Source organism: Colossoma macropomum, unplaced genomic scaffold, assembly GCF_904425465.1.
Source record: "Colossoma macropomum unplaced genomic scaffold, Colossoma_macropomum, whole genome shotgun sequence".
Lineage (NCBI taxonomy): Eukaryota > Metazoa > Chordata > Actinopteri > Characiformes > Serrasalmidae > Colossoma > Colossoma macropomum.
The window spans coordinates 6698928-6714568 of record NW_023494805.1 but is presented as its reverse complement, the minus strand read 5'-3'; the positions used below and the strand labels follow the sequence as shown (position 1 = coordinate 6714568).

The 15641-nt window shown below is 41.2% G+C and overlaps 1 protein-coding gene across 1 annotated transcript; it reads right to left on the bottom strand.

Moving 5' to 3' along the window:
- Positions 1-3468: 3468 nt before the first annotated feature.
- On the bottom strand, positions 3469-14768 carry LOC118826092. The gene is given in 13 exon segments (XM_036596979.1): positions 3469-4135; positions 4243-4269; positions 4919-5066; positions 5162-5395; positions 5526-5621; positions 5721-6331; positions 12275-12808; positions 12907-12933; positions 13208-13355; positions 13451-13684; positions 13947-14042; positions 14137-14293; positions 14295-14768. Coding segments are annotated over 13 exon segments (3282 nt in total). The 5' UTR covers positions 14717-14768; the 3' UTR covers positions 3469-3587.
- Between the last annotated feature and the right edge of the window lie 873 nt (positions 14769-15641).

Here is a 15641-nt window from a genome sequence, read left to right as displayed (position 1 = left end):
TCGGTTCACAGCTCAGCATTTCTCTTCACAAGAGTATCCAGGACATATGGTCCCAAGGCAGATGAAAGTACATCAAGTCGAACATTGACCTTTAACCCAAGGAGCTCTGCTACCAAGTACACTCGGTATTCAACTTGGTGTTCGTTATGGACAATCCGTGACTAGCACAGAAGTCCAATAACAATTCACCGTTGGAGTTTAGATTGGGCAGGCCGTTCTTCCCAATCACGCCCTCCAGGTTTCCTAGTCACTGCCAACATGAGCATTGAAGTCTCACAGCAAGACTATGGGGTCTGTTGGTGGGGCCCTTTCTAGAACCCCATGCACTCACTCCAAGAAGGCTGAATACTCGGAACTGTTGTTTGGTGAAGCACACACAACAGTGAGAGTTTTTACTCCCTTTGATTTTAATTCACATTGAGGTGACCCTCTCATCCACCAGCACAAACTCCAACTGCACAGCAGCCAGCCAGGGACTTGTGATTAGCCCCACGCCCACCTGGCGCCTTTCACCACAAGGTAGGTGAGAACTCCTGAGTAGAAGAGGGACCGGTTCCAGAACCAACACTGTGGGTGGAGGTGAGCCCGACTATTTCTAGTTGGTACCTTTCAACCTCCCCACAAGCTCTGTATCCTTCCCACCCAGTGAGGTCACGTTCCACATGCCGAGAGCCAGTTTCTGCTGCAGGGGTCCATGCCGCAAAGGACCTCACCACCATCTCCCATCTCCTATACGGCACTGCACCGGTCCCCCATGACTGACCTTGCGGGTAGTGGGCCCACATGGTCCCACCACATTGCCTTTTCGGGAGCTGGGTTAGATGGGCTACTCGGCCACCAGGTGCTTGCCAAGGAACACTACCCCCAGGACTGGCTCCAGGGGAAGGTCTCGGTAATCCCCTCCTGGGCGGGGTACATGGTCTCTTGGGTGCCTTAATCATTGGAGATTAGTGTAATGTAAGTGTAATAATAGTTTTAACAAGATCATCCTAAACTGCATTGTGAATGTTCACAGCAAATCTGCTTTACAATCTATCTTACCTGCTGTTAGACTGCAAAAGAGTAGACAAGCAGCAGCTCACCCAATCACTTCTTAGATCAACTCTATTTACTCTGAGGAATAAGATCTAAAAATGGTTGAACTTCTCACCATGCTAGCCAATCCATACACCTCAGAAACATCCTGTAATCCCGCTACTCCTTCACACACAGAGAACTGTACCAGTAATTGTATTTTACAAAATGTGCTGCAGCTAAGAATAATCCAGTCATATAGCCTTTGTAGTTGAAAATTTCAAACCTGACATTCTGATGGAGACATACCCCATTTTCAAATGTTTCAGTACTACCAGTGTGAATAAGAAGCATAAGGACTAGCATCAGGGACAGTACCAGGGAAGGGGGTCTGGAAAGGGGAACTGATGCAAGCCTTAACATGGTATTGAACAAAAGACTGAATAGGAGACTGGATTTGGTGCAGAGAAGGGAACTGGGACCGTGACAAAGATGGATTTGCTAACAGGGACTGGGTCAGAAAGTCTTGACAGGCTACAAGAAAAAGACTTGGGACAGGACATGGATCAGGGACAGGACATGGGCTGTCAGGAACTGAACTGGCACAAAGAGCCAAACTGTGGACTGAAGCAGGACTGGAGAATGGAGCTAGAACATGGGCTGGAGCCCTTCTATATAGCATCAAAAAGGGTTCTGCCACTGTTACGATGTCAAGCTTGTAACAATAGAAAAACCCTTTTTGGCGCTTTATAGAACTCTTTTCAAAAAAAGTTCTATATAGAACCATCTACAACACATTTTCCATCAATCTGAAGAACTATTCACCCTGCAAAGTATCGTTTAATCATGCAGATGGTTCTTTGAGAGTTCCTGGTTCTATATAGAACCGTTGTCTTTACTAAAAAACCCTTGAAGAACCATCTTTTTTAAGAGTGTACTGCAACACTGCTCAGAAGCGCAGAATGAGAGATCACCTTACACCTTCTCTTAAATCTCTTCATTGGCTACCTAGATTTTTAGAATTGATTTTACAATTAGTTAATTAGCAATTAAAACTCTTTATGGTCTTGCACCTCTTTACCTTGGCAAAATGATTTTGTGTCCCTGTTGGGTCGCTCAGGTAATCACAATCCACTAGTTATTTTGGAAACATGACACACAATTGCTGTGAGTCTTGTGGTCTGTCTGAGGAGGTTAGGGAACCAGCCTAATGACCGGAAGGTCGCCGGTTTGATCCCCTGAGCCGACAGTATGTGACTAACTTAACCCCCAACTGCTCCCTGGGTGCTGTGGATAGGGCTCCCCACTGCTCTGGGCAAGCTGTGGGACTAGCATGGATCACTCTACAGAACAGCTCTGGGAATCTGTCATGTTTCTAGCAGATGTAGTTCTCCAGGTTCTCTCTCCAGGTTTGTGTTTCTGGAATAAAGCAATTCTCTCATGAGGATCCAGGTGAGTCCTGCAGTAAGATTTCACCTGACCTGACTTCTGACTGATCTGAGCAGCCAGTCCAGAGATGAACATGCTCACAGATAGTTCAGGTCTTCTAGGTAATTCCTCTTTACAAACTGGACACTGGCACTCCTTGAGACAGGAATTTTGGTGGGTCCCCACCTGGATATCTTTTTTGGGTGGTCAATGAATTTTTGTGATACACAAGACCTGTGCAGCACCATAGTGGCACACCCCCCATGAGCACGGGCCCAAAGAACACATTGGATGATGCAGGCCTCGGTAAGCCCCACTATTAAACTGCTGATGCCCAGCCTCTCCAACCAACAGAACAAATACGAGTCAGAAAAATATGAGTCAAGATTTTTATTTATTTCTAAAGCATGAATGTATTTGTCCAAGAAAACAACAAAGTGGCCCTTCTACTACTCTAACAAAGTCAAATAGACCAAAATAACAGCATTTAGCTGTTAGCAGCTAAGCTATTTACTAAAATAAAAAAGCTTAAAGTATAGGACAGCATATAGATAACAGACAACACAAGCTAAGTATTAGAGAGAAAATCAGATTGAGCACAAAATAATAGATAATGAGAATAATTCTCAACATTTAAACGACATAATCTTTTCAATTAGTTTAGCTTTTTTCTATTTTTTTGATTTTGGTGAACATTTTGTATTTATTCAGAGTGCAGTATTATTTCATCATTTTAAGGCAACACAATCAGCTTTAAAAATGGGTTCAAAACTGTTGTGGTCCAAACATTGGATCGAAAGGCAATGAATTTTTTTCCTTTAAACTTTTCTTTAGAGAACGCAATCATGTATAATTAACAGATAATATTAACATATATAGCATTACAAAGATAGTAACAGGAACTGTTACATATGTGTGTATGCATGAAAGAGATTGTATGCATGTGAAAAAAGGCTTATGAATATTCTTTTAAACTGATGTGAAGAATAAAATGCATGCATCCTTTACAGAAAGTAACTGTTACAAACCTAGAGATGCATCCATTGATGTAAATCGTGACTTTATATATTCATTCATTCATTGATTAACTGTGTAATGTGTTTTAGGATACATGTGACTGATTGGGTTTAAGGGGTAAATGAACCTCATTTACACTGTTCAACAGGTGTGATGACCAGTGGAGCTGAATTTTTACCTCCATAATTCACATAAGGGCTGAATAGTGGATAGAGTTTCTCAGTGAAAGACTGACCAGTGAAAGAATAAAGTTTAGTCCTGGCCTCAACATCATAGAAGGAGATCAGACCCTCCTCATAATCCACAAACACCCCCACCTTCTGGGGAGCCTGTTTCAGAGAGAGGGGCACAAATGATTTGTCCACAACAGCATATTCTGTCTCATTTCTCAGAAACATCATCCAGTAACCAACTTTAGGACAAGCTGTAATCTCCCCCTTCCTGTTAATGGACTCTCTGACCACTCCTAAATCCCAGGCAGTCTTCCCTCTGACCTGAACCTCATAGTAAAATTTCCCTGAGGAGAACCCCTCCTTTCCCAGCACACAGGGACAGCGATCAAACCTCTCTGGGTTGTTGGGAATATTCTCTTGTATGTTTCCAAATCCCACGTGTTTCCCATCATCAGAGAGGATGAGATAAGGATTTGCCGTAACAGGATCCAGAGTCACATCCACTGAGAGAAAAAAAGACATCAGTCAAACCAATTTAACACTATCCTGCAACAGATAGCAGGGAATAGACACATGCATTTATTCATGTAATCAACAGACGTTCACACACCTGCATACTGTTGAATTTTCCTCAGTTCTGATTGGACAAGAGAAATAGACAACATCATTTAAATTCTGCTTAAACAAGTTTCTTATTGGTATAAACTACAATACTGTAACTTTAACACTGAAGGATGCAAAGCATAGTGAACTAGAAGGAGTTTTTAACTAGAGAACAATCCACAACTAAACAATCCACAACTAAATAATAACACTTCTCTACCATTAGATTGGTACAGTTGGTCAAGCAAAGCATTTTTATTTGAGCTCTGGCGTGGTCAGGAGAACCGATCCATGAGAAACATACTGCAAAACATGTTCTAAAAGCTATCCATGTCTGCATGGGATAGATTTTTTTTTTAGCACCACTCTCACAAGTTTTTATCCCACTCCCACAGAAAATGTGCACTGTTTGTCCCACTCCCGCCTGTAACCTAAATGTTTTGTCGTGCTCCCGCCCACAGACCTGTACAACTAGTTTCCATCTGCGTTCATCACGATTGAAAATGACTGCCGTAGGTCAGCCTGTCCATCATTTGGCTTTATTGTCAATTTATTGTGTAATTTGTAGGACTTCTCTACACTATTACTATCTCTACCTAACAAGCCCAGAACAAATGGTATCAAGAACCTAAATTCCTGAAATCACACTTCTTCTCAGCTTTACAAGGTCAGCAAATACTTACCAGTCATAACGCCCCTCTCCATCTCCTTACTGAGCTCTTCCTGAAGCTGAGACAGAGCTCTCCCCAGAGTCTCCACCCTCAGATGAGTGTTAATCCTGACATCAGTCCAGTTCTTGGTGTGTGGAGGGCTGCAGAGGGACGGGTAAACCTACAGTCCAGCAGGAGAGAGGAGAAACCCCTCAGCATGGGGAGTGCTGTCCTGTGATGGACTGCATTACTGTTGAGAAACAGAGGGACTCTGACCTGTAGGAGGTGGAGGTGGTCCTCAGTGTGGGAGAGCTGCTCCAGCTCAGTGTCTCTCCTCTTTAGCTCAGTGATTTCCTGCTCCAGCTCTTTAATGAACTCTTCAGCCTGCCTCTCTGCTGCTTTCTGCTTCTCCTCCATCACCTCAAGCAGCTCCGCCTGGCTTCTCTCAATGCAGCGCAGCAGAGCTCTGAAGACCTCCACACTGTCTGCTTTCTCCTTCTCTGAGCTTTTCTAACAGTGCAGAGTTCGAGATCATTTGAAAAGTTGCATGCAGTTTGATCCACTATAAGTTGTAATATTCTTTGTGGATTATAATGAGTATCTGCTGAAGACTACAGAATAAGACCTTATTGAGACTCACTTTATTGAGATCTACAGAGCATCTGATTTCCTTAATCTTCTTCACTCTGTCCTGGATCATCTGCTGAACTTCTGCCTGTTTCATCCCCAGTTGAGTCTATGACAAAAATACACATTATAGCCACTGACACCAGATTTTTGGTTTGAAAACATGGCAAATGCTTTTATTCAATCTGATCATTGAATTATTTCTCACCTTCTTCACTTGACTTTCCTTCTCTATAGGAACAGTGCTGTGAGTCTTGTGGTCTCTCTCACTGCAAAGGTCACACACACTCGTCTGGTCGTCTCTACAGAACAGCTCCAGGGGTCTCTCATGTTTCTGGCAGATGTAGTCCTCCAGGTTCTCCACAGGGTCCATCAGTTTGTGCTTCTTGAGTTTCGCTGCAGTTTTATGAGGCATCAGATGAGTCTCACAGTAAGATACTCCACAGTCCAGACAGGACTTTACAGCCTCCAGCTGTTCCCCAGAGCAGGAGTCACACAGAACCTTCTTAGGTTTGGAGGGAGGTTTCTCTGGAGCTCTACTGGGTTGCACCGGAGCTCTACTGGGTTGCGCCTGATCTGACATCTTAAACTGAATAGCCAGTTCAGAGATGAATGTGTTCACACGTAGCTCAGGCCTTTTCGGGAATTCTGTCTTACATAATGGGCACTGGCAGCGTGAACTGCTGTCCCAGTACTCTTTGAGACAGACCATGCAGAAGTTGTGTCCACATGGAGTAGAGACTGGATTAGTGAACACATCCAGACAGATAGAGCACAAGAGTTGATCTTCAGACAGGAGACTGCTGGAGGAAGCCATGACTGACAGAGGAGACACAATGATGGCATTAGGAGGAATGTATACCACAGAAAACCTTTTTTTTTTCTTGACTGTTTTCAGTTACTTAATAAAAGACAGAGACAGTACATTCATTTTGCCACAAGAAAAGTCATCATAAAATGTTAAAACCGAAGGCATTTGATCAACATGATTAAAATTTCTTGCTTCTCCTGTTCCAAAACTTGTTTTTCAACCTGTTTCCTAACCTGTTCATTGCATTAAGTACACTGTCTGGCTAAAACAGGTCTCAAAGAAATGGTAACAACAGTAAGTGTTAGAAGTGATGGACCTTAAACCATTCTTAATATTTAGATGTTGGATTTAAGAAATAAATTACAACACATACACAATTTGTGGTAGAAATGATCTGAACAACATCAAGTCATTTCAGCAGTATCAAATAGTAGTAAATACCTTTTCACCTTTCCTGCTAATCTCTTTCTTCCCTGTTTCCTTGGAGTTTTCCTCTAAGGGAGGCTGGAGAAGCTTCAAACTGGAGATGGTGTCCGCCTGAAGAGAACTGGATACTGGTTATGGTGCAGTTTTGCACTGTATAGTTCATGACATCATGAGGCCACTCCCAGCACTTTGCAGGGTTTTCATGAGTTTTGACCATAATGTAGGAGATATTTACCAATTGTGTTCACCAAAATCTATTATTAATTACCAAAAACCATATTACAATATTTCCAAAATTAGAATTTAACTTAAAACAATTGACACCGGCCAGCTTCACAAAACCCTTCACATGTGGTTTATATTTCAGTACATTGCTGAAGAGTTACAGGAACTGAAAAGTTGTGCAATGGTTTAACAGCTTATCAGCTAAGAAGATTATCTGCAGTCAAAAATGAAAAGTATGCCAACTTTATCTGCAAGCATCAGAATTCCTCATTGGCTGAGAGATGTTTGTTTAACAGTGTTTTGAAGGTATTAAAACGTTTCTCATTTGCGGCATTAGAAGGTCTCAGTGTCATCAATTGCCCCCCCTCCATTTTTTCAATGTCCTGAATGTCACACTTATTTTCTGTTAATAGACACACTGCTTTTTGTGACTTGTTGTCTACTTACTGTCAGCATTTCAGAACCAAATTTCAGTTTTTTGACCTTTGTTTTCCAGCAATTTTTGACTTTTGACTGTTTGATCATGCTTTGGACTATTCTCTCTGTTTCAGTCTTAAATGCCAGGTTGCATCCCCTATGACTATTGACAGATGGCGTCTCAAGATCATGTAGATTTATTAACAGCGTTACTGCTGAATGGGCAGAGTGGGTAGGCATCAAGATAAAGTAGCTTGTTACAGTAATGTGACTACTTTATCCTGTAACAAAGTACTAATACTTTATAGTTACTGACTTAGGGGCGCAGTATACAACTCTGGAGAACAACTGTTGACATCTGAATTCAACAGCAAAACAAATACACCTCTTCCTTCAGTGCTCCTTCAGAAGCTCTGTCCCCCAACTTCATGGCTGCATTGGCAAGACGAAAGACGCTGGGCTAGCAAACTTGTTTTTTAGATCTTTTAATGTAGCTAACGTTAACTAGACTGTGGGTTAGCAAACTGTCACTACAGCTGCTGCTGTGAAGCTAACCAGTTGCTATCACAAACATTAGCAAACAGGACAAAACAATTATTGGTGAAACAGCATATTTAAGTTAACCTTACCCACCTGTCAAGCACAAACAGAGCAACCTCCTCATCCCTTTTCATGCCATTCAAATCTCGATGAAGATGACTTTTCCCGTTCCACCTTTAAATGGTGCAGCAGTTACATTTAGGCGCCTCAGCTTCTTGTTCAAATGTTCTCATTCTGTTTTAAATGGTACAGCGGTTACATTCAGGTGACAGAACAGAACTGCTGCATGATTTAAGGTGGAACAGGAAAATAGGAAGCCAACTTCAGCCTCGTCAACTTTCGAAGGTCTATCCACCATGGAAACGCCCTTGCTTGATCTAAGAACTTCTTTCTCAATCTTTTTTCTTCAGATGTTCTCCTCTTTGGCTGTTTCTCAGCCATCTCTCCTTCTTGACGATGCGTGGAATTCAGCATGCAGCCCCTCCTCTTCCTCCTTTTCTGTGTACAAGCATGTATGTCCCCTGATGCCGAGTGGCTGGAATGGTGTTTATTTCCATTTTACAGAGCCAAGGCTGTGTACGAACACCAGATTGCTTTTCCTTGACCACAGCTTAATAAGGCATGATCTCATTCTCACACCTTACTCAATCATGGCCATGCATTAGGATCTCATTCTCACGTATTAATACGGTGTGGCCAAGCATTATTGTTATTTATGAGGGATGTCACCAGCAGGGCTCTATACTTTTTTCCTCTTCAGTCCCTACGCACGGGCCTGCACACTGGCCTCTGAGCCAGTACAGTAACTGATGAAGTAACCTACTGACTACTGAGGTGGTGTCACTCTTGCTATCTTTGCTGTTTAGTTGTCAGCATTTTCGTTATCTACTGAAAGGAATAAGAAAGTGTTCCATGTTTAAACAGCTAATGTTAGCCAGACATAACCCACTGCAACAACCTCACGACAGCAGGAACAGGACTGATCTTATGTCTTTCATCTACTGTGTGTTCTAACTGAGATCGGGGGACACAAAGTACTTGCGTGTAGGCATATTTTGAGGAATGTGGAAAGAATGTAGAAAATTGGTATCTTAAATACATTTTCATGATCTAAAATATAAATCAGCATCTGAATATTTTTCAGGGGAGTCTTGTGGGGTTGCTGAAGGATTATCAGGGGATGCTTCAGCACCCCCCAGGCACACCCTTAGCGGGTCCCTCAGGCCGGACCTGCACATCATTAACAATTACACATACACTATAAGTACTGCTTGTCTCTATGATATAAAAAGACAGAGACAGATCTCCTGTTATGATGCTAAAGCGAAATATGAACGTCTAGCTGTTTGTCAAGTTGGACTTAACAATGAAGCTATTGAGCTAGTCTGCAGACACTACTGCTGGAAAAAGTGCCAAAGTGGCTGACCTAAACCATTTTCAACTCTGCAGTATAAGAGATTGTGGTAGCACTTTCAATGAATGTCACCTTTGAAAGCATATATAAACACATTCATAACATGTTATACTGCATCCATAAGGCATCATAAACATGGCTATAAATATTTATAAAAACGCATTACAGCCATGCTTATGATGTATTATGAATTGTTAACACAATGCATTATAAGTACTGTTCATAACAAATTATACAAGCTCGTGAGTTGTATTTGTCCCCTCTAAGTAAAGTGAAGCGTACTGTACTAAAGCCTCCTCCAGTGTTAAGAGTGAGGAATCAAGTTGAAGTATTTACTTAAGAATTTACTGAAACACTAAAACATAATAAAGCACATTACAGGCTTCAAACGTCAGAGTTTAAACTAGAGCTGCCATCAGTGTTTTACCCAATGAGGGAGAGTCAATGTACACCACCGTTAGCTTGGCACTAACTTAACACTGCTTATCCGATAGAACGCTAGCAGAAATTAGCATTACTGTACTGTACTGTACTGTAGTGTTACAGAGGGAAGGTTTCTAGCGCTTGACATTATAACCAGTGAGAGAACAAATTACAGTGACAGCACTCTACTATCTCGCCTCTCCCTCTCCAGGCCTTCACTCCTCAGTGACTTCACGCTCAGTGCGATGGCAGAGGGGTTTCAGGGGAGGGTCTCATGGGTACTTGGTTTGCTGTGATGTAATGTAACATTTAAAGTGAGAGCGCTGGTTAAGAAAAGCACACTGTAGCAGTAATTCGAGGCTGGTCAGCCTGTTTGGAGCATCTGAATACTCAAGACTGAAGTCCCGAAGATGCAGCTCTAACAGCACCAGTGCTGAGAAATAAAATACTGGGAATCTCAGGGTGTAAATAAACTTTGTATTTGTCTTTACTTTACGCTCTCCAAGCTGGGACTGACTTCTTTGGCACTGACAGTATAACATGTTATTAACACTACTTATAATGCATTATATTAACAATTCAAAATGTATAATAAACATGGCTGTAAAGTGTAATTCAGTGTAATTCATTTTTATAAATATTTATAACCATGTTTATAACGCCTTTTGAATGCATTATAACATGTTATAAATATGTTTATAGATGATTACAAATGTGACATTCATAGACAGTGTTACCAAGATTGTTTTACTAAATTTACATTGTTTTACTTTCACATTCTCCTGCTCTCTTTTGAGGTTTTCTGGTGCATTTTGTCTGGTGCTCCAAACTGTACACTGGGAGCAGATGAAAAGCGCTGGACTCTGGATGTGAAGCAGCTTTGCACTTTCTGTATTTACACTTAATTTCACTTCCTCTGAGTAACATTTCAACCTTATTTGTTTTCTTAGGTATGTAAACTGTCGTTTGGAACTGGAATCTAATTTTAAAAGTCCCATATCTTATATTTTTTGTTATTATTTTTCAGCTTATTGTTTCTCCTGAGGTCCATTTATGATGGTTGTGTGTTTGTTTTGCACCAAAAAATAATCATCATTCAATATTTAAATTACTATTTTTCAAACACTCTTTATATCTTAAAATTTTTGTTACTGCACATTTAAGACCAATATATGTAAATGACCTTTGTTGATTGTCTGCATCAATTGTACTGTGTCTCATTCAAAAAACAGTCCAGGCTGAAACACTTATCATAGCATGACTGGGTGAAGCTATACCGCTGTAAGCTGAATAGGCAGATATGTATTGCATTCATTTTGGGGATACCACAAAAACAATGGATGCAAAACAGGCTATTTTTTTGAAGCTTAGTTTCCATAGGTAGAGTAAAATACAGGGGGCTTAATGGTACGTCAAGAAACTTACATAATGTTTACATATTAAAAAAAGGTCTTATTTATTTTAAATAGGTTTTTACAACCTTGACTTGGTAACAACAGCAGAACATTTTCTGGTGCTATATGAAATCATTTTCAAAAAGCTTCATTTACAACACATCTCCATCAATCTGAAGAACCATTTTACCATGCAAAGAACACAATTAAGCATGAAATGGTTCTATATAGCACTCACGGTTCTATACTAAAGAAGAACCACCTTTTTAAGTATTTTTTGCAGCATTGAGAAAAGAAAAAAAAAAAACTTTTAACAGTACATTTGGATTCCTCCAAAAGATTATTACACTGTTTCTTTTGATGAGAGTGACTGCAATGTGGAGTAAATTAAATTTACACTCATGTTGCTCTTTTTTATGGAGCCCTGCTGGTGACATCACGTATAAATAAAAATAATGCATGGCCCCGACTTAGTAAGGCATGGGAACTAGACAGTTAAGTCGTGGCTATGACTTAGTAAGTGTTTCCATAATATGGAATATACATTCTGTAAACATTCAACCTATTCTCTGAATGTTAAAAGTTTCCTGGTTTGTTGTAGAATAAGTGTTCACTTGTGAGAGTTGGTAACCGGGTGACAGACATTCAGCCACTGTATTGTATTAATGATCTCTGGATAATTTTCTCAGCATAGCTGCAAGACTTTCAATTTACTGGAAACATTTAAAATACAATTTTGTAGAAAGTAAGGAATATGAATATATAGTCATGAATACTGTGACGTAATATATGACATGACCATTATTATAAAAAGGCTAGATTTACACATATATAAGATAATTTTATTGAGTACTGCCTTTAACAAAAAAGAATAATACAGTTTATATAACCATGAAAAATGAAAATAATATAGATAAATAGACTGATAATTACATTATAAAAGAGTTTAGAAAGGACTGATAGTCAAAAAGGTCCAACAGAACCTCTGTTTTAGTAACAGCTAAACAGCTGATGTTCTGTTTTCAGAATTACTAATGTTTCTAATTACTGTCTGAAATGTCAAGCCTTGTTACCACAGTAGGTTTCTGTGGTAAATCTTATTTATGAAGTTTTAACAGGTGTGATGATCAGTGGTGCTGAGTTTTTACCTCCTTCATTGAGGGAGGGACTGAAGAACGGGTGGAGTTTCTCAGTGAAAGACTGACCAGTGAAAGAGTAGATATGAGACCTGACCTCAACATCATAGAAGGAGACCAGACCCTCCTCATAATCCACAAACACCCCCACCTTCTGGGGAGCCTGTTTCAAGGAGAGGAGGACAAAGGTAGAGGCCAGAGCCACATGCACTCCCTTATCTCTTAGTAACATACTCCAGTAACCATTCCTAGGACCTAGAATAATCTCCCCCTTCCTGTTACTGGACTCTGTGGTCACTCCGAAATCCCACTCAGTCTTCTCACTGACCTGAACCTCAGAATAAAATCTCCCTGAGGAGAACCCCTCCTTTCCCAGCACACCCGGACAACGACTGAACCTCTTTGGGGTGCCAGGGAGATTCCGTTCTGCATCTTCATCTCTCACTTGTTTTCCATCATTAGACAGGATGAGAGCAGGATGAGCTGAATCAGGATCCAGAGTCACATCCACTGAGAGAAAAACACACAATTTAAACCCATATTAAACATGATGACATGTAATACCAAAGAAATATATCCAGTCATGTGATCAGTGAGAGCACACATACCTGCATACTGCTGAATTCTCTTCAGTTCTGTTTGTAAAAGATTAAGGACAACATTTTATGTAAACTGTATGTATTACATTGATAAAACTGGCATAAACATACAGAAATACATTTCAGAGATTTTCATACGTCATGAAGTAAATATATATCCTGAAAGTTAATTCAATAACAAAAAGTATCTGAATGCTTCCCCTCACTGTACATTTAATGCTTGAGGATGTGAGATTTTCTGTGTGACCTAAGTGAAAAATACCAAACATGCATCCACAGAAGAAGCTCCTACTGATTAGTAAACACGTACCAGTCACAACAACCTTCTCCATCTCCTTACTGAGCTCTTCCTGAAGCTGAGACAGAGCTCTCCTCAGAGTCTCCACCCTCAGATGAGTGTTAATCCTGATCTCAGTCCAGTTCTTGGTGTGTGGAGGGCTGCAGAGGGACGGGTAAACCTACAGTCCAGCAGGAGAGAGGAGAAACCCCTCAGCATGGGGAGTGCTGTCCTGTGATGGACTGCATTACTATTGAGAAACAGAGGGACTCTGACCTGTAGGAGGTGGAGGTGGTCCTCAGTGTGGGAGAGCTGCTCCAGCTCAGTGTCTCTCCTCTTTAGCTCAGCGATTTCCTGCTCCAGCTCTTTAATGAACTCTTCAGCCTGCCTCTCTGCTGCTTTCTGCTTCTCCTCCACCACCTCAAGCAGCTCCGCCTGGCTTCTCTCAATGCAGCGCAGCAGAGCTCTGAAGACCTCCACACTGTCTGCTTTCTCCTTCTCTGAGCTTTTCTAACAGGAGACACATTAAATTCAGTTACATTATTTATTACATCATGAGACTTACTAAGTAATTTAATGGAAAACAATGCAGATGAGCTCAGTTATTCTTAGGTTGAAGGGGGAGGCCGAAGGAACCCTGGACCTTCTAATGGGTCATGGGCAGTTAAGGGATTAGGTACACTGACAAAAGTTAATTAGTGATCTTGCTTTTATAATCATCAATTAACAATATTGCAAAGTACGCCCTTGTTGAGACCCAGTTAAGACTCACTTTATTGAGCTCAACAGAGTGTTTGATTTCCTCAATCTTCTTCAGTCTGTCCTGGATCATCTGCTGAACTTCTGCCTGTGTCTTTCCCATTTGAATCTAAGATAAAAAGACAAATTATAAGCTCTCAAATAAGGATTTTTAATGCAACAGCAGGAGACAGTATTAATAATTCTGTCTACATGTCTCTCACCTTCTTCTCTCCACTCTCCTCCTCTACAGGAACAGTGCTGTGAGTCTTGTGGTCTCCTTCAGTGCAGAACTGACACACACACGTCTGGTCATCTCTACAGAACAGCTCCAGGGGTCTCTCATGTTTCTGGCAGATGTAGTCCTCCAGGTTCTCCACAGTCCATCAGTTTGTGTTTCCTGAATGAAGCGATTCTCTCATGAGGTTCCAGATGAGTCTTGCAGTAAGAGGCCATACAGATCAGGCAGGACTTCAGAGCTGCACTTTTCTTTTCACAGCAGACATCGCAGAGCACCTGAGATTTGTCAGGTTTCTCTGGAGCTCTGCTGGATTTGACCTGAACTGGCTTCTTGAACTGAGCAGCCAGTCCAGAGATGAACGTGTTCACAGATAGTTCAGGTCTTCTACTGAAATCGGTCTTACAGACTGGACACTGGCAGTCTGAACTGCTGTCCCAGCAGTCTTTGAGACAGACCATGCAGAAGTTGTGTCCACATGGAGTAGAGACTGGATCAGTGAACACATCCAGACAGACAGAGCACTGGAGCTGATCTTCAGACAGGAGACTGCTGGAGGAAGACATGACTGACAGAGGAGACACAGAGACACCATGAGGGAGATTTGAGACCAAAAAACACCTGTGTAAATCAGCCAGCAGATCACAGTTGCCAGTGATGATACGTGCCTTGTGACATGGTCCATCATATTCAAAGTGTCCATCTTAAAGGGGACCTCTTAAGGTACAAGCTAAGTCAGCAATGATGTTCAGATGCACAGTGCCTTTCAGATGTTCTTGACTGGGTATCACAGCCCTAATATGTGCCAGGAAAACTTTCCCCAACACCATCTTTCTGCCTCCACACTATACTACTGATGCCAAACAGGACGGCTCCATGTACTCATGTTGCTTTTCACTGGAGATGCAACATCAACATATGAGGCCGGATTCACGAAAGTGTCTTAAGAAAGAAAATCATCTTAAAAAACTGAATGAAAAACTTCATTCTTAAGAAAAAAGTTACTTTTTACTATTCTTCAAAGAACTTTTTACGAATCTTAATCTTATTTTCTTTTCTTAACTTTTTTCTTAAGAATAATTCTAAGAACAAAATGATGCTCCTGAAAATATTATGTTCTTAAAAGATTTGTGGGGCAGTCGTGAGCCAGAGGTTAGGGAACCAGCCTCGTGACTAGGAAGTCGCTGGTTTGATGCCCTGAGCTTACAGGACATGACTTAGGTGCCCTTGAGCAAGGCACCCAACCCTTAACTGCTCCCCAGGTGCTGTAGATAGGGCTGCCCACCCCTCTGGGCAAGTGTGCTTACTACCCCCTAGTGTATGTGTTCACTAGTGTGTATGTGGTGTTTCACTGCACGGATGGGATAAATGTGGAGGTGAATTTCTCCGTTGTGTGATTAATGAAGGGTAACTTAAACTTATCCTTATGATGGTCTCACACTTACACTCTTAAGCTGTAAGTTGACGAGGTAAGCATCTAAATTTATCTAC